Source organism: Ahaetulla prasina, chromosome 1 (genome assembly GCF_028640845.1).
Source record: "Ahaetulla prasina isolate Xishuangbanna chromosome 1, ASM2864084v1, whole genome shotgun sequence".
In the NCBI taxonomy this organism is placed as follows: domain Eukaryota; kingdom Metazoa; phylum Chordata; class Lepidosauria; order Squamata; family Colubridae; genus Ahaetulla; species Ahaetulla prasina.
This window is the reverse complement of record NC_080539.1, coordinates 64,168,247-64,187,463: the sequence shown is the minus strand read 5'-3', so window position 1 is coordinate 64,187,463 and position 19,217 is coordinate 64,168,247. Positions and strand designations below refer to the sequence as shown.

At 38.7% G+C, this 19,217-nt stretch overlaps 1 protein-coding gene across 1 annotated transcript in view; it reads right to left on the bottom strand.

The window, feature by feature from the left end:
- The window catches only part of XDH (xanthine dehydrogenase), a 60,957-nt gene that overhangs the window by 26,351 nt on the left and 15,389 nt on the right, over nt 1–19,217 (bottom strand). The window contains exons 10-19 of the mRNA XM_058177756.1: nt 18,246–18,384; nt 17,280–17,372; nt 15,472–15,623; nt 13,604–13,697; nt 11,945–12,054; nt 5,538–5,722; nt 4,471–4,645; nt 1,986–2,075; nt 1,460–1,629; nt 1,000–1,123 (exon numbers count right to left, since the gene is read on the bottom strand). Of these exons, the coding sequence (XP_058033739.1) occupies nt 1,000–1,123; nt 1,460–1,629; nt 1,986–2,075; nt 4,471–4,645; nt 5,538–5,722; nt 11,945–12,054; nt 13,604–13,697; nt 15,472–15,623; nt 17,280–17,372; nt 18,246–18,384 (1,332 nt within the window). The remainder of the gene's footprint in view (nt 1–999; nt 1,124–1,459; nt 1,630–1,985; nt 2,076–4,470; nt 4,646–5,537; nt 5,723–11,944; nt 12,055–13,603; nt 13,698–15,471; nt 15,624–17,279; nt 17,373–18,245; nt 18,385–19,217) is intronic.

Below are 19,217 nucleotides of genomic sequence, written 5' to 3'. Positions count from 1 at the left end.
AAGGGAACAGCATTCCGTGCACCTTTGGTGTTTAGTCAGGCCGGCCACATGACCACGGAGACGTCTTTGGACAGCGCTGGCTCTTCGGCTTTGAAATGGAGATGAGCACCACCCGCTGGAGTTGGGAACGGCTAGCACATATGTGTGAGGGGAACCTTTACCTTTTTAGAGAGTCATTGATGCCCCCAGACAACCATGATTTGGATGACTGAGAATCTCTATAGACATCTTCCTATACTTTTTCAGGGGCAAACCTTCTCTTTAGAAGTGGTGATGTCTCTAGTACTCTAATACAATACTTTTCCTTGGCATTTCACTGAACTGTGGGTTGTCAAGGGCATCAGAGTACTGGGAAAGGCAAAATTGTACAATGAAACACAGGATATTCCCACACATACCTTGCCACCTTGCAATTAAATCAGAGCAAGAATATCACATTATTCTGTTCTGGAAGAGTTTTAAAAGCAAATTTTTTTTCATGAAACCAACTGAGAAATGATAGAGAACAGACAATTGTATGTGATTATATTTGATCCCAGTGAATTCAGTGAGAACTAGGTTCAATTGGTATTGTTATAAAATATTCCTCCCCATACAGATTAAGCTGCATTTGTTACCAAATCTATGAGATGCCCTCTCATATATACCAACTTCTTAAAAGAGCATTTTAAGGGGTTCATATGTATGAGGACATCTCATAATTTAGTATGTCACTCCACATGATATACACATTTGACTATGTATCGCAACACATACACATACAGTTTTCATAGGGGATGGTGATACTTCTGCCAGTTGTCACCCTAACACATAACTCACCAATTCAAGCCAAAGTGAAGAGTATAAAATGTATAGAACACATCTGGGAATGAACCAAGGGGGAATGATAATTGAGCTATAATGCAAATGACTTGATGGCTCCATTTTAGTATCTTTGAGATACTATTAATCTTTGGGATTATTAGAACAATTTGTAGATGAGAAGCAATAGTTACGTACAATGTCTTTTGCAAAGATGGTTTCATCATTACTAATCCCAGAAATGTTACTCCCTGGAACATCCTGATCAGAGACAAAGCACACAAAGCCGGGTACATTCTGAGCCTCCGTGGTATCAATGGAACTGAAAGGAAAGAGTAGCACAGTAGGATTATTCCCATGAGATTTAGGTGTATGTCTGCAAATACAATTTTTGACTACAGATTGCTACAGATTTTGTAGTATTCTATGTACCTTGATAGTTTGTACCTTCCAAACATGTTGTCAGCTGTAAGAATTACACAACGTCCAGAAGCACAACAAGTTACATATTATACTGAATGATTGAAAGGAGGTGGACTACAGCCTTTGTTGAGAGCCTTTATAATGTAAGAGCCACAGAAGACCACATCCACATCATAATAATTGTGGCATGTACCATTTAATATATAATGGTGTATGTCATGGAAACAGGACTTACATAATTTTAGCATGGGCTTTGCTGCTAGTAACCAGTGTTAGGTAAAGTTCATTTGTGTAAGAAGGGATGTCATCACAGTAGACTGCCTCTCCACTCGCCTGCTTGGCAGCTGACAAATGCATCAGGGGTCGTCCCACTGTATCATCAATGGATTGCTCATTAGGCACTTCCTATGAGAAAAGCAAAGAACGGTGTACTTTCACTGCTGATTAAATCCTGGCATCAATACCCGACAAACATTGCCTCATTCAAAAAGTTAAAATTCTACTAGCAGCAATGAAGCAATTGGGGGAACAGCCTTTAGCATTTCAAATACAGGACAATTCCTTCTACTTGAAAGGAAGAGGTCCTATTAGGACATACATCTTCTGTAATTAATTAATTTAAAGACAACAACAAAGACCAAAAATCAGAATAAGGGCTAGTTCAAGGTAAGGTCTAATGCCCAGGCAAGTACATTTCCTAGAACTGAGAAGAGAGGCAATACAACAAATGGAAAACACAACTGGTTTTTGCTCTTACTTACTTGGAAAAACTGGACGTTGCTAACAGGGTCCTTGTTAAATAATTCAGTAGCACTAGCATGTTTGCAAGGGAACAAATCATTCAAATTATTCTGCAAAAATATAGGAAAAATCTTATCTTAATTTTTAATTTCTCTTATTGCAAAGGTAAATGTATTTTTAATACATCTCTCAATGTGCACAAGAACATTACAATCAAAAAGTAAAAAGTTTCCAATAACTATATGGAACTTGCACACAGAATGCCATATGAAACTGCTGGACCCTTATCCCATCAAGAAGACAGAAGAACTCACATTGCCATTTAATTTTAAACTTCGCTTCTGAAGCACTGTGAGGTAGAACTTAAAGAAAAAGCTGAGCACGAGAGTTCGACGGAAATCCACCATGCCACCAGGGGCCGAAGGGGAAAGATTCATCTCCTCAGCCAGCAAACGGCAAGCTTCCTGCAGGAGATCTTCTTTCCACTCTCTATTAAAAATGAATCATAAATTAAAACAAAATTGCTTTATTTGTCTATTCAGTAAAAACATTAAGCCAGGGATTCCCATTCGGCTGCCTCATTGTTATATTGGGAGTTCATCTTCCAGAATGACCCTTATCTGGCCCATAGCATGGATGCCCATAGAATATGGTCAGAAAAGAAGCCAAGATGGTCATCATGATGATACGATGGAAACTCTGCTTATTTTCTTTGGGGCGCAGGCCAGAAATCATCAGAGATGTAATTGCAGCATCCCAATAAGAAAGTCTCCTTTAAGCTGCACTCCAGGTCAAGAGCGGCTTCTCTAAAATCGTAAGTCCATAAGGCTGTCCCATGTTTTTTTTTTTGTTTTTTTGCATTTATATCCCGCCTTTCTCCGAAGACTCAGGGTGGCTTACACTATGTCAAGCAATAGTCTTCATCCATTTGTATATTCTATATAAAGTCAACTTATTGCCCCCAACAATCTGGGTCCTCATTTTACCTATCTTATAAAGGATGGAAGGCTGAGTCAACTTTGGGCCTGGTGGGACTTGAACCTGCAGTAATTGCAAGCAGCTGCTGTTAATAACAGACTGCATTAGTCTGTTGAGCCACCAGAGGCCAATGTTGCAGCCTTCCAAGTATCTCCACATTATACTGCCAATTTTCAAACATTAATGCACTCCTATTAAAGAATGACAATGAAGCCAAATGTGCCTAATCTTTCCTCTAAGTCATAAAAAAAAAACCAGAATGAAAATATTTGACCCCACAATTCAGCAAATAATATCCACAGGTTCCTTAAAACTGAAATGATAACAACATCATAAACTTTGATCTCCCAATTAAGAGTGTTACAAAATTCTGCTCCCGACATGTGAGTCTCACTCATTTTACCTCCCAGTCAGCTCCTGGCAGGTTTTACAGCCATGACTGTTGTGGGAGCCATCCCCCCATAACTCAGCTTAATCTCTCCTACTCGATTGGTTCCCTCTTGAAACCGAACTCTCATTCCGCAGGTCACAATGGCAATGTCATCCTCCCGTCTTGAAGCTTGCTTGAAGGCAGAGAAATATTCACCCTAAGAGAAGAAAAGGAAGTTCTATGGACTTTTTCACATTGATCTCAGTGGGGGAAGTGTGGAGTAAAGTCGGTCCACTGATAGCAATGGTACTAAAACACAAGCAGTAGCTTTTATGAAACAATTTCTAGATGAAGGACGAATGAGTTCTGGGAAAATATAACAGAATTCCAGACAAATTATGAAAGAATTTCTGTTGCTATGTTCTGATTAAAACTTAACATTGAGAAATTCACTTCCATCTCTGAGAATAGCAAGGCAGGATTATGCTTATAAATAAGTGTTAATTGTTATGCTGGAACTGACATCTATTTGCTGCAAAGTGTTTCTGCACCATGTCTATATCCAGGATCTTGGTTTGTTGGTGTGTTTGTTTGTTTCTTTACATAAGGGCAGCCTACATTGTTTTGGCGGGTGCTTTCTTGTTTTGAATCTCTAAGAATCTCAGTTAACATGCTAATAACCATGAAATAGCAGGTTATTTCTCTATTTCCTTCCATTCAAGAGGCTTCAGTCCCCTTTGCAAACACTCATGATTCATTAATCTTTCTAGAAAATGTCAAGATTGAACATTCAAAATAGACCTAGCATGTTGCTTTAGGAATATAGAAATGGCATGCCAAGTCAGACCACTGGTCTACTTATCACTGTACTCTTCATATTGTCAGTGGGACTCCCTTAATGTGCTCTGACCCTAAGCTAAATGTGCACAATAGTGTTACAATTTCTCCAACAAACTTGATCCTAACCATCTGCACATCAATTCATTTCTTTTTTTAAATTTTGCCCAGCTAAATAAATAAAAGCTACAACCCTCAATGTGCACAAGAACATTACAATCAAAAAGTAAAAAGTTTCCAATAACTATATGGAACTTGCACACAGAATGCCATATGAAACTGCTGGACCCTTATCCCATCAAGAAGACAGAAGAACTCACATTGCCATTTAATTTTAAACTTCGCTTCTGAAGCACTGTGAGGTAGAACTTAAAGAAAAAGCTGAGCACGAGAGTTCGACGGAAATCCACCATGCCACCAGGGGCCGAAGGGGAAAGATTCATCTCCTCAGCCAGCAAACGGCAAGCTTCCTGCAGGAGATCTTCTTTCCACTCTCTATTAAAAATGAATCATAAATTAAAACAAAATTGCTTTATTTGTCTATTCAGTAAAAACATTAAGCCAGGGATTCCCATTCGGCTGCCTCATTGTTATATTGGGAGTTCATCTTCCAGAATGACCCTTATCTGGCCCATAGCATGGATGCCCATAGAATATGGTCAGAAAAGAAGCCAAGATGGTCATCATGATGATACGATGGAAACTCTGCTTATTTTCTTTGGGGCGCAGGCCAGAAATCATCAGAGATGTAATTGCAGCATCCCAATAAGAAAGTCTCCTTTAAGCTGCACTCCAGGTCAAGAGCGGCTTCTCTAAAATCGTAAGTCCATAAGGCTGTCCCATGTTTTTTTTTTTGTTTTTTTGCATTTATATCCCGCCTTTCTCCGAAGACTCAGGGTGGCTTACACTATGTCAAGCAATAGTCTTCATCCATTTGTATATTCTATATAAAGTCAACTTATTGCCCCCAACAATCTGGGTCCTCATTTTACCTATCTTATAAAGGATGGAAGGCTGAGTCAACTTTGGGCCTGGTGGGACTTGAACCTGCAGTAATTGCAAGCAGCTGCTGTTAATAACAGACTGCATTAGTCTGTTGAGCCACCAGAGGCCAATGTTGCAGCCTTCCAAGTATCTCCACATTATACTGCCAATTTTCAAACATTAATGCACTCCTATTAAAGAATGACAATGAAGCCAAATGTGCCTAATCTTTCCTCTAAGTCATAAAAAAAAAACCAGAATGAAAATATTTGACCCCACAATTCAGCAAATAATATCCCACAGGTTCCTTAAAACTGAAATGATAACAACATCATAAACTTTGATCTCCCAATTAAGAGTGTTACAAAATTCTGCTCCCGACATGTGAGTCTCACTCATTTACCTCCCAGTCAGCTCCTGGCAGGTTTTTACAGCCATGACTGTTGTGGGAGCCATCCCCCCATAACTCAGCTTAATCTCTCCTACTCGATTGGTTCCCTCTTGAAACCGAACTCTCATTCCGCAGGTCACAATGGCAATGTCATCCTCCCGTCTTGAAGCTTGCTTGAAGGCAGAGAAATATTCACCCTAAGAGAAGAAAAGGAAGTTCTATGGACTTTTTCACATTGATCTCAGTGGGGGAAGTGTGGAGTAAAGTCGGTCCACTGATAGCAATGGTACTAAAACACAAGCAGTAGCTTTTATGAAACAATTTCTAGATGAAGGACGAATGAGTTCTGGGAAAATATAACAGAATTCCAGACAAATTATGAAAGAATTTCTGTTGCTATGTTCTGATTAAAACTTAACATTGAGAAATTCACTTCCATCTCTGAGAATAGCAAGGCAGGATTATGCTTATAAATAAGTGTTAATTGTTATGCTGGAACTGACATCTATTTGCTGCAAAGTGTTTCTGCACCATGTCTATATCCAGGATCTTGGTTTGTTGGTGTGTTTGTTTGTTTCTTTACATAAGGGCAGCCTACATTGTTTTGGCGGGTGCTTTCTTGTTTTGAATCTCTAAGAATCTCAGTTAACATGCTAATAACCATGAAATAGCAGGTTATTTCTCTATTTCCTTCCATTCAAGAGGCTTCAGTCCCCTTTGCAAACACTCATGATTCATTAATCTTTCTAGAAAATGTCAAGATTGAACATTCAAAATAGACCTAGCATGTTGCTTTAGGAATATAGAAATGGCATGCCAAGTCAGACCACTGGTCTACTTATCACTGTACTCTTCATATTGTCAGTGGGACTCCCTTAATGTGCTCTGACCCTAAGCTAAATGTGCACAATAGTGTTACAATTTCTCCAACAAACTTGATCCTAACCATCTGCACATCAATTCATTTCTTTTTTTAAATTTTGCCCAGCTAAATAAATAAAAGCTACAACCCTCATGAATGCCAACTTCTGAAACTGGAAAGAATGGAAAGAGCTTTTTGGCTTACAATTTGTATGGCTTTTATGTAAATCTCACAAATTAGAGAAAATGATGCCGAGTTCTTAGATGCCCTTCTGTAAGTGACAGCACTACTTGTGAGGATGTAGAAAGATCAAGAAGACAAGCAATATTATAAAATATGGGATTTATTCTATAACTGGCTAGATGGGAAAATATGTTAGAAAAACAAAGATATATTTATGAAAGAGATGTTTATCTTGAAATTGCACAAGAAGATATGTAAACACCCCTTCAGCATATTGAAATTGTTTGGTGTGAATGTTTGTTTGTTTTTTCTTTTTGTTGTGGAAAAATAAAATTTCTTTTAAAAAAGAAAAACCTGTGGATTTTCACAGGGCAGCTTCAAAAGAGATAATTGAAAAAGTTCCTGTAACTTGGGTATCTTAATGCACAGCAGAGGGTGCTCCGGCCACATAGTACACCACTGGTATCAAGCCACATGCAGCTGGGCAAGAGGAAGGTAGTAAGAACTACACAAATTTCAGCAGGCCCTCTTTAATGTCCGTAGTAAGTGCAGAATCTTGACATTTCTCAGCTTCAGTTCTGTAAGTTAGTTATTTATATATATATATTTGTCATTGCTGTTAAGCAATGCTGCTTAAGAGCATTGCTGCTCTGTAGTTGGAAGGGGATATTTAACAAAGCTAAGTTAATAGGAGGAACATTTTGAAGGGGGGAAACTGCTTTACTGATAAAGAAACAGAACAGAATGTGTGCAGAATTGATCCAGATCGGAACAAAATTAACCTCTCCCTTTCCATTCTTCATTTCATGTATATCAGTCAAATAAATGCTTTCCTTGTAACTCGGATGAGGTAAACATAATTGATGTCACAATTCAGATGTTGTTGTTTTTTCATGGATCTCCCACACTGCATATCATGAGATTCTTAGAACTCCAAAGTTGAGAAAATCTCATCTTTCTTTCTAGTGTAATCTTAACCAATATAATAAGAACATAGTTGCCCCAAAATGCAATTGTATCAAGACTGAAAATATGTTGTTACTATAACCACCATATCCAGAAATAAGCTCAGAGAAGAAAGGAAAGAAGAAAAATAAACACAGTCCTGAAAAATAATAAGGATGCCCTCAGTCCATTAAGCAACTAACCATTAATCATCATACTTGTGTCTATTAAGTATCTAGAATCCTTGGATGTATATGAGTCAATTCCTTCACATTACCCAGAAATAATTGAAACCAACCCACATCAGATAATCTGGGAATTTTGCAATAAATATGTCATGCTCTTTCACCATGAACACATGAGTTGGATAGTAAGCCTGTTATTAGTTGGATAGTAAGCTTACTGACCCTAGGTATTTCAACAGAAATGCAATGTCAAGAGTAGACATGTTCAATGGAACTAGATGAACTGCTGGGCTGATCCAGCAAGGTTCTTCTTGGGCTCTTAGATATGGTAATGGGGTAATGTACTTATTTGATTCTTACTTTGCCTCATTTGCATTAAAACTTGGACCAGACTGATCATGGAATGTATGACACTTCAAAAATCTGCTTCCTTCTATTGCTGGTTTTTGTATGTTGTTTTTCAAAACTGATTTTTTTCCCCTAGCAATTTAAAATAAAATCCAAGAAAATATTTTAAAACATATAGGTTGAATGATCACTTCCAACATTGTTTAAGCTTTTAGTAGAATAATATTCCTTACAAAGAATCTTGGAATGCTAAAGTTTTCAAGGTTAAACAAATCTAAGGGAGATAGCCAACTCATATATCTTTTTTAAAAAGTACAATCCCTTAGTCCAGGGGTCCCCAACCCTTGAGCTATGGACTGTTCCCAGTCCACAGCCTGTTAGGAACCAGTCCGCACAAGCAGTGGGCGAGCATGTGAAGCTTAATCAGCACATGCACAGGATTAAGGTTGCACACAAAACTATCCATCCCTTTCCCCCAGTCTGTGGAAGGCAATTTTTCTTCCAGTCTCTGGAGCTAGAAAGGTTGGGGACTATTGCCTTAGTCCTTCTATAGGTTGCATGAGTATAGTATTTTTGCTTCTTTCAGAGATAAAGAAAGACTGGTCTAATATAATAAGTTAGAATTTGAACCACCATTCTTCTAGGGGAAAGTCACAAAGTCATCCAGAAGGAATTCATGGCAAACTTTTTGTATGAGGGGTTCTTGATGTTCTCTCAGCTTGTTTTTCTTGCAGAAATTTCATTACCAAACTAGGTCTTTGTTTGTTTGTTTAGTTATTTTCCTTGTTTCCTACCCTTGTTATTTTTTACAAAACTCAAAAGTGGGGAAACATATCCAACACACTTTCCTCCTCCTATTGTCCCTACAACCACCACCATGTGATGAGGGTTGGACTGTGAGAGAGTGGCTGGGCCAAACTCACCCAACTGATTTTCATGGCTAAGGTGAGACTAAAACTCAGCGTCTCCTAATTTCTAGCCTGGTAACTTAACCACAGACAAAACTGGTTTAGCATGTAATGTATTGTTCACTTCTTGATTGTTAGTGTGATGTTAATTTTGGTGTTGATTTATGTACATCTGGGTGTTAATTGCTGGTGGGGAGGTGTTTCGGTTCTATTTTCTCTTTGGGGTTTGTTGATTGTCTCTTTTGCACAGTATGTAGATATTATTTGATAGCAAGCTAGAAACATAAGTTAACAACAACAACAAAAAAAACAATCCCACTCATACTAATCAAGCCAAACAACCAAATAGTAAACAGCCCAACCAAAAAAACACCAAGACCATTCCTACTAACACTGACAGGGCAATCCACTAGAATATAAATTTAGAGCAAACCCCACTCCCTACTAGCAGTGTTGATATTACTGAGTTTGCATAATGAAACATCTGCATAAAAACAACCAAGCTCAGAGATCACCAAGAAAGCCTCATTTCAACCCTGAGCTACAATATTCTTCTTTATTGAAACATTTTGTATCTTCCATGACCAAACTAAATTTTCTACATTTTATCTAAGAAGAACTTTATGCTAGAATTAACTCCTTCTCGTTTGCTTTGGCACTACACAGATAAAGCCACGATGCAGGATGGCTATGTTGGTCATGTGGTTTCCTTTTTGTAGCTTTCCCCAGCCATAGCAAAACATGCTAAGAAATTGTAGCTTCCTTTTCCAAACCCTGTCTTCTTAACTTTTATTTATTTTTTCTTCTAGTACACTCATTCCTAAATTCATGCAGGAAATCTATACTCATTCCTAAATCTATGCAGAAAACATATTTAAAGATTTTATATTTTTATCACCTTACTCCTAGTTAAAATGAAATAAATATAATTCAATGGGAGGGACCTTTTGGCTAAACATTTCTATGAAAAGAATATCAACTACCTGATACTCTAGCTAGGTTATGCAACACAAGGAAAATTAATTTACAGATGAAACTCAAAAAATTAGAATAACATGCAAAAGTTCATTTATTTCAGTAATGCAACTTAAAAGGTCAAACTAATTTATGTGATAGTCTCATTACATGCAAAGCGAGATAGTTCACGCCTTGATTTGTCATAATTTTGATGATTATGGCATTCACAATATTCTAATTTTCGGAGATTTTGAATTTGGGGTTTTCATGAGCTGTCAGCCATAATCATCAAAATTTTGACAAATCAAGGCATGAACTATCTAGCTGTGCATGTAATGAGTCTATCTCATATATTACTTTCACCTTTTAAGTTGCATTACTGAAATAAATGAACTTTTGAACGATATTCTAATTTTTTGAGTTTCACCTGTAGTCCTGAATAACTGATTCTCTTTGTGAGGGAAAAATCTAACCCTTTTTGTATAGATTAAGCAGATCATTTTTCTGGTTTAAGGAGTCTGCATGCACAAATAAGTTTGCATGATTCAGTAAGTGATTTTTATGAATAGAACAAGGTCAACATTTTACCACTTAAAAGGACAATTAAGCCCAGTATAATTTCTCTGGTTTTGAATAATTTTGTCTAGGATATTTTTGATCTTATGAATTTACCTCTACTTTTATTTCAGTTTTTAGATGGTAATAAAAAAAAACTATATTGAAATAATCTAGTCAGTTTTGCTAGGCATGAGAAGGAGCAAAAGATTTTGTATGGCACTAAGGCCATGCCCAAGGTGGAAATCTTTTTAAACTCAGTGCTTTTTAAACTCTAGTTTATAAGATTTCAGGAACCATAGTTTACTTTTATTCGCATATGGGCAGCCATAGGGACTGTCACTAGATACTTTTCAGCAGAAGAGAGATGGGAGAAGAGGGGGGGAGAGGGAGGGAGGGAGGGAGAGAGGAGGGAGAGGGAGAGGGAGGGAGGGAGGGAGGGAGAGAGAGGGGGGGGGGAGAGAGAGAGAGAGAGAGAGAGAGAGAGAAGGGATGATTGTTGTATCCAAACTACCGGTACTTTCTATGTTTCAGAAGAATCATAGCATACTTAACATGACTTTGAGCATTGCATCTGCATTATTGATTAATATGGCCATGTGAACTTACAGAACAACTGGTCTTTTACTCCAACCCCTTGTTCAAGCAGGAGACTCAATACCATTCCAGACAAAAGGTTTTCTAAACTCTTCTTTAAAATCCCCAGTGATGGAGCACCCACAACTTCTAAAGGTAAGCATTCCACCGATATTTTCACTGTCAGGAAATTTCTCCTTAGTTTTAAGTTGGATCTCTCTTTAATAAGTTTCCATCTGTTACTTCTTGTCCTGCCTTCAGGTACTTCAGGTGATTTGGTTGTCCCCTCTTCTTTGTGATGGCCCCTTAAATATTGAAAACTACTATCATGTCATCCCTAGTCCTTTTCTTTATTAGACTAGACATTCCCAGTTCTTGCAAACATTCTTCATACATTTTAGCCTCCAGTCCCCTAATCACCTTTCTTGCTCTCTTCTCTGCACTTTTTCTATGGTCTCAACATCTTTTTTTCTATCGTGATGATCAAAACTGGATGCAATATTACAAGCTGACCTCACTAGAGCAGTAAAAAATCAGCACCGGCATCTCACATGATCTTGATATTATGCCTCTGTTGATGCAGTCCAGAGTTGCATTGGCTTTTTTTGGCAGTTGCAGCAAGACTGCTGACTAATATTTAAGTGGTTGTCCACTCCTAGATCCCTTTTGTATTACTGCAATTGAGCAAGGTACCATTTATTCTACACCTATATATTTTTTCTTGCGTAATTGCAAAAGCTTATTTTTCTCACTGCTGAATTGCATTTGTTGGATAGGGCCCAATGTTTCAGTCTGTCAGGATCCTTCTACATATTGAGGCTATTTTCTAAAGTGTTACATATGCCTGATAAAACTACACAGCCTTTTTTTCTATGACAATAAATATTCAGATCACCTCACCTCCCTGCTGAAGGGAATCTCAACTGAAAGCAGTACTTCTTGAGGCTTCAGTATAGTTTTTCTATATGCAGTAAAGAATTTTTCATCCATCCTTATTGTCCTGCTGCCCCCTGCAAGAAAACAAGATATAGCACACAGAGGATGAGTTGGGTAAGCAGGTGGGTTCTCGATTCAACTTGGCAACTATTTATTGTTGGGAGGGTAGCTAGTCTTTTAATTCCACAAGGAAGGATTGTGACGTACATTAGTATTACTACACTAATGAAATAATATATCCTAGCTATCTGTTCCAGCCTGTTGCTCCCTAGACATCTAGACCTTCATATATGTATTTTCAGGGGTGGGCTTCAAAAATTTTAGCAAGGGCTTCTCTGCCCAGTTGCTGGGTGGGCGTGACCATGGGGGGCATGGCCTAGTCAGCCTCCTGCACCACAGTGGGGGGGGGAGTTTCCCCCCCCCCCCAGGCTCCAGAGGCTTTCCTCGAGCCTCTGGGAGAGTGAAAATGGCCTACCCAGGCTCCAGAGGCCCTCTGGAGGCCAGAAATGGGCCCGTTTCTGGGCTTCCTGAACTTCCAGTAGGCCCATTTTTCACCCTCCCCAAGTCTCCACACGCGCCCTGCACTTACCTGCATCTAAAATGGGCTGCGTGGGGACTCCTGGGAGGGGTGGGGTGGGCAGGGCCAGCCAGGAGTGGGATTTGGGGGTTCTCCAAACTGCACAGAATCTTAGCTAGAGGTTCTCCCAAACCCCTGCGAACCCCCAGCAGCCCACCCCTATGTATTTTGTCACCTCCCATATGTCACATTAGAATCACAGGCAGCATGAAATAAACATGTCTTTGAAGTCCTATGTTATCAAGTAACAGACAGGCTGGAATCAACCATCAAATGTCACCCAAAGCGCTATCTGTGGTGTTTAGACCACCCTTCTGGGAACTCTGGATTTCTTAGTTGTAACTAACAGATGAAAAATAGTTTATCAATCTTTGCTGGTCGTTGTTTGTACATAGGCATATGTTTCACCGCATACCTTGAGCAGAAAAGTGTATTCATCCACTTCTATCTCCAATAGAAATTAAAGGGCATCCAAAACATTTCCAAAAATTCACTTTAAAGCTCAACATTCTAACAGATTCGAAAACCACAAATGTCACAAAGGTGTGGCACACTGTCACACAGCTATCAAATAATACAGCTTATCAATGCTCAGTTATGAAATATTAAAACCAAACTGTCCCAAAGGTGCTTTTTCAGGAGGCTGAACAAGAACTGGACTTTCTTGTTTTTTCCTTGAAGACGTTTCACTTCTTATCCAAGAAGCTTCTTCAGCTCTGACGGGATGGTGGAGAATGGAAGGATTTATATTCCTTGCAGACAGCTGGTAATTTGCATCCTTTTAGAGAGTCATTGAGACCCTTGGATGTTTATCTGTGTCCTCAGGGTCACCTGAGTAGTGCAAATGGACTGTTCTTTTGGAAATCCATTTGGAACAGATTTCCCAAAAATTGCAAAAAATGAAAAATAAATAGAATAAAATAATAACAGGCCACACTACTTTCCCTGACTAGCCCCAGAAAGAAAAATGAGGCATTTGAAACTGTTCCATTCACACCCATAATAGAATTTGTATCGGAAACAAGGGAAATTGAGAAACTGCTTACTATTTGACACCAAAATCAGTTTGCTCCCACTTGCCATCAACACTGGATTTAGGTCAGATATTGGACTTGCAGTCATTATATTTCCACCAATAGCCTGAAAGAAAACGTAGCACAGACATATCTTAGAAATTAGGTCAACAGACATAGTTAAAATCACTCATCAAAGTAAGTAAGGAAAATCCTGAATATTTTAACTTTACACCATTAAAATTAAAATAGGATTTTCTTGTCCTCAAATAGAATAAGAATAGGTTAAGGAAGCAATACGGCTAAAGTGAATTCATCATTTACTGTGCATGTTTTCACAACGTGCTAAATGCTTTTTTTTTTTAATTAACAACTGGTGGATTTAATGATTTATGTTTTGATTCATTATTCTAAATTGTGCTTGAGTGGGTGAATATAAAGACATTTAGATAAATTATTTAATTTCACTGTTTCTGTAAAACTTTCGGTTTGAACATGTTCTAGCAAAGAAAATATATAGTCAAATCTGATTTGTCAGTTCAAAAACTATTACTCATTTTCACTCTAAAATATATCTCTCTGGCCTGAAGGTTGGTATAAATTAAAAAATATGCTTTTCCTAAGCTGACATTTTCTCTGAAGATTTGTTCAAACTAAGCCACGCATAAGACGATTCACTGATCAGTTTGAATTTAGCAAATAATGAGAAATCTTATTGCCTTCTAGGCTTTTTCTCTTTGTGCGTGGTACAGGAATTATTCTATTAAGAACAAAAATACCCAATTTCTAGTCTATATTTAGCCACAGAAATTCATAGGATGGCTTGGATCCAGCTATTAATTCTCAGACTTCTTAGCATAAAATTGGAAGAGGAAGTTGAAATACTTTTGCAACAAAGGGTGCTTATAGGATCATCTGCTACCCAACTCCCTGAGATCATGCATTGTGGCCCACCATGAACCTTGTGGGGGGAACCAGAAGGAACATCAGTGTGTCTAGTAATTTATGTATGTAGCATTGGTTGGTTTCAAAAAATTTTACTACCAGTTCTGTTGGTGTGGCTTGGTGGGCATGGCGTGGCTTGGTGGGTGTGTCTTGGTAGGGGTGGTAGGGGAAGGATACTGTAAAATCTCCATTCCCACCCCACTCCAGGAGAAGGATACTACAAAATCTCCATTCTCATCCCACTCCAGGGGAAGGATACTGCAAAATCTCCATTCCCATCCCACTCCAGGGAAAGGTTACTGCAAAATCCCCATTTCCTCCCAATCAGCTGGGACTTGGGAGGCAGAGAATAGATGGGAGCAGGGCCAGTCAGAATTTTAACTACCGGTTCTCCGAACTACTCAAAATTTCTGCTACCGATTCTCCAGAACTGGTCAGAACCTGCTGAAACCCACCTCTGGTATATAGATATTGTGGCTGTGAAACTATCTAGGCCAGTATTTCTCAATCTTGCCAACCTCAGCTCCACAAATTAAAGTTGTCAAGGTTAAGAAACACTTACATTCAGAAGCACATGAAGTTGTGCAACCTTGAAATTAAAGTCAATAGAATAGCCTGACCACTAGTATTATGGGGAAGCATTGTGTGAAGGATAATAAAATAAATTGGGATATAAAAGTGCAAAGGGAGATACATTTTAAAGGAACGGTATGATTTTCAGTCATCCAGGTCATGGTTGTCCCAAAGGTGCTTTTTCGGGAGAAAACTGGACTTTCTTGTTTTTTCTTTGAAGACATTTTGCTTCTTGGCTGAGAAGCAAAACATCTTCAAAGAAAAAAACAAGAAAGTCCAGTTGCCTCCTGAAAAAGCACCTTTGGGATTTTAAAGGAATGGTACATCCCACCTGCCTTTCTTGTCTCCTTCCTTTATCAGAAACTGCACTTGGAAGCACTTACTGCAACATTGCGGATCTGAGGTCCTGCAAACCATCTCAGTTGTTCTAGGACAGCTTGGAAGACCTCTACTTGGTGAGAAGGAAAATGGGCCACTGCCTTCCGGAGTTCCTCTTCCACACAGCTCAGGCTGCAGGAGGCACCAAATCTGATTCCTGTAAAACCAACAAAAATGAACGATTTGACCAAATGGTCCTTCACCAACTGAACAGAACTGAAGAATTTTTATATCTTTTAGTCTCCTCCCTTTACTATGGTTTATTTTAAAAAATCAAGAAAGGTTTTATTTCCTGCATATCTTAGAAGGATGTATACTTGACTTAGCAAAGAAGGAATCTGAGGGTCATGGTAGATGGAGCTGTATCACATATGTGGTGGACAGCTGGTTTTTGGGGTAGAGTTTGGGAAATTCTTTTAAAACTGTGACGTGCTTATTTTCCAATGTACATGACAGATTTGTTGTATTTCTCCCCTGAAAACAGGAAAAATTGGGGCACTGGTTTTCAGCAATCATAGTAGCAAACCTGGAAGCAACTCTGAAAAGCGGGGGAGTAGAGATTACAGGTTGACTCCTTTCAGGAGAAGTTAGAGATCTAAAATTACTGCTGTTAAAAATGTTGCAAGCGTTCTCAGATGTTCATTTTCCAGCAGTTATCAGATTTTAGATGATACATACCAGTTCTACCATCACAAGAAAGTGAGTAAGCCTGTGGTTATCCTTTTTAAGGATAACCTGTGGTTATCCTTTTTAAAAAGTTTTATTACGTTTGTAATAAATGTAATAAATATGATTTATTAGTGCAATGCAAATATATGCTCCCTTTTCTAAGAAATCATTTGGAGTATGATGTGTGCACATGTATGGAAATCTTCAATCAATATCTGAAGGACAAACCAGTTTGTTTTGTTTACCTAAAACAGAGGCTCCTGGACAATCAAATGACCCACCTGCCACCTGATCCCAAGCCTTCATTCAGAAATTTGGCCATCTGCTCTTGGATAGCTTGTCCCAACCAGGCACACTGTAATTTGTATTAGAATTATAGCCCCTGGAATTCCCAGCCATTGGAAAATATTGATCTAATGCAGGGGTTGGAAAATATTGCTGATTGGAAAATATTGCTCTAATGCAGGGGTCTGCAAACTTGTCTCTTTTAAGACTTGTAGACTTCAATTTCCAGAGGTCTCTGGGAACTCTGGGAGTTGAAGTCTACAAGTCTTAAAAGAGACAAGTTTGCAGACCCCTTATCTAAGGCATCTGGCTTGCCTCAATGTGATCTTGGGTTCTACTTGCTGAATCTGATTTGGCCATATGCTGTACTTACAATTTTCCCAGAAGGTCCTAGAAAAATGTCCTTGATAAGAGTGCTATTCCGTGCCTATCCAGGCTTCTGTTGCTTATTGAACAGTACAATTCTTAGAAACCCCTTGCCATTTTTTGTTAGATTACTCCACCAGCCAATCTTACTTTTTCAGAAGACAAACGTGTTCAGAAATTGTGGCTGGCAAAAGTGTCAAGTGAGCTCTGAATTTGATGAGAACCTTCCCCCGGAGTACAATTAGATCAGGGGTCTCCAACCTTGGTCCCTTTAAGACTTGTGGACTTCAACTCCCAGAGTCCCTCAGCCAGCAAACCAAGGTTGGAGACCCCTGAATTAGAATACAAGAAGAGAGAGGGGCTCCAAGTGCAAGGGGAGAAGAGCTTCCACCCAGCTTTTATATATATTATATATATCATGGCTTGTAAATATTTCCTTGTGCATTTCAAGCACCTCTTGCCAATCCCTTGAGGCAACAGGCAGACAACTTACCCTCTTCTGTGTGCTGAACAGAGTTCATTTCTGGGATCCAAGTTGGGGCTATAATCACAGGGTACAACATGTTCTTTAATCTCATTTCAATACCTGAAAAAAACAAAATCCAATGAGGTCAGTGCAGACATGGCAGCCCACCAGAAGTAGTAAAACTGCCAATGAAGCAACAAAGCTCTTATACAAAAGACTCCCAGAACAGTAGATCTCATCTCAGTGGTGATAGTACTCCCTTCCTAAAGCAATCTCCAGGACCATTCCTGCGTGCCTAAATGGGAAGACACTTGCACTGACTTGTACTGAATGTGCAAAGCCAAGAATTTTCCCTTCTGCTTCACACATTCGCAAATACTGTATCTCCAAGGGAGTAGGGAGAAAATTGGGTGCCGAAAAATGCTTGAAAACTTATTTTGAATGTGTATATTGTTTTGAGGCATTCATACAGAGGGGAAAAATGGTTCCAGGTATGGGATCAGACAAGGATCCATGAACATAAGAAGCCTGCTGGATTATGAGGGGGCATTTAGTATCCTTACACCCAGTATTCAATATCAAATTTCCCCTAAATTAGACGTAAAGCACAGCCCTCATACTGCAGTCATATTCACTAAATAAACTGCATGTTAGCTGGGTTCATACAACTTGTTAAACTATTACCAATGATAATGGTTGGGTTCCTATTACTAACCACATTATGGCTTAATATTTATGTTAACCCAAGTTGTGGGGAGCAGGGACACTAGTAGTAATTCATTATAAATGTTATTAATTACCTTTAAAACAGAATTCTTGTTTTAAATGTGTTTACAATTGCAGCCTTAATTATTAATGGTGATGCAATAAAGGGACTTTATTTGATATTATGAAGGAAGAAGTAAAATCTTGACTGGTCAGTCAGTCAATTATATAGCTCTATGTTTATGGTTGTGTGCATTTGTTCAACAAAAACAGAGTTGGTCCTCTTACCCACTTCTGTGTTCCCTACTACAAGCTTGGCATTGGGGTGCTGAGCTTTCAGAGTAACAAGTTCCTTGAGAGTTGATGGTTGCAACCACATCACCCGCTCGCCTTTGAAACACAGTTGCTCAACAGGCTTTTTCTGTGTCTAAAGAGAAAAAGACAGATTTAGCTTCACGTATGGCATCACAAAGCAAGCAATCTCAATTTGGTATGAGGGCGAAGAGAAGGGTTACGTTATAGCTGCAGCTACTATTTCCAGTGAGTGAAAGGCTTCAGGATTCTTTGCAACAAGAAGCGGCACAGGAGTCCTTCTATGAAGTTAATAAATTCTCTCTCATTATCCAGTTGGGTATTTGTAAGTGGGAGGGGCAAGAGGTCTCCAAGATCTATCTGCAACAAAGCTTGAGGCAATGTAGCTTGAGAAATACTAGCTTTCATTTGTCAAAGTCCTTTGCCCCTAGTGTTTGGCAAGGCTGCACCAAAGCCCTATTAATTGCAGGCTAATAAGGCAGATGTGATTAGCTAGAATTTAAGGAAATTGGTTCCAATAGATTACTCCTTATGGTGGCACAGTGGTTAGAATGTAGTATTGCAGGCTAACTCTGGCCACAGCCTGGAGCTCAATCCTGATGAGGCTCAAAATTGACTCAGCCTTCTAACCTTCCAAGGTCAGTAAAATGGGGATCCTGAATGTTGGGGGCAATATGCTGACACTGTAAATAACTCAGAGAGTATTGTAATATATATATAATATTACACTTATATATCACTATGGGGTGGTGTATAAGTCTAAATGCTTTTGCTATTACTAAAGCAAATAATTTCATATGGGTTTGGATTAAAGTTAGACAAAGAAATAAATATACCATCTACATTTAATAATTAATCTCAAATTATACATAAGTAAAATAATGATAGAGCATTGCAACTTAATAAAAGGAAACCTTTCCATTAGCAAAATAAAATTAAAACCATGTT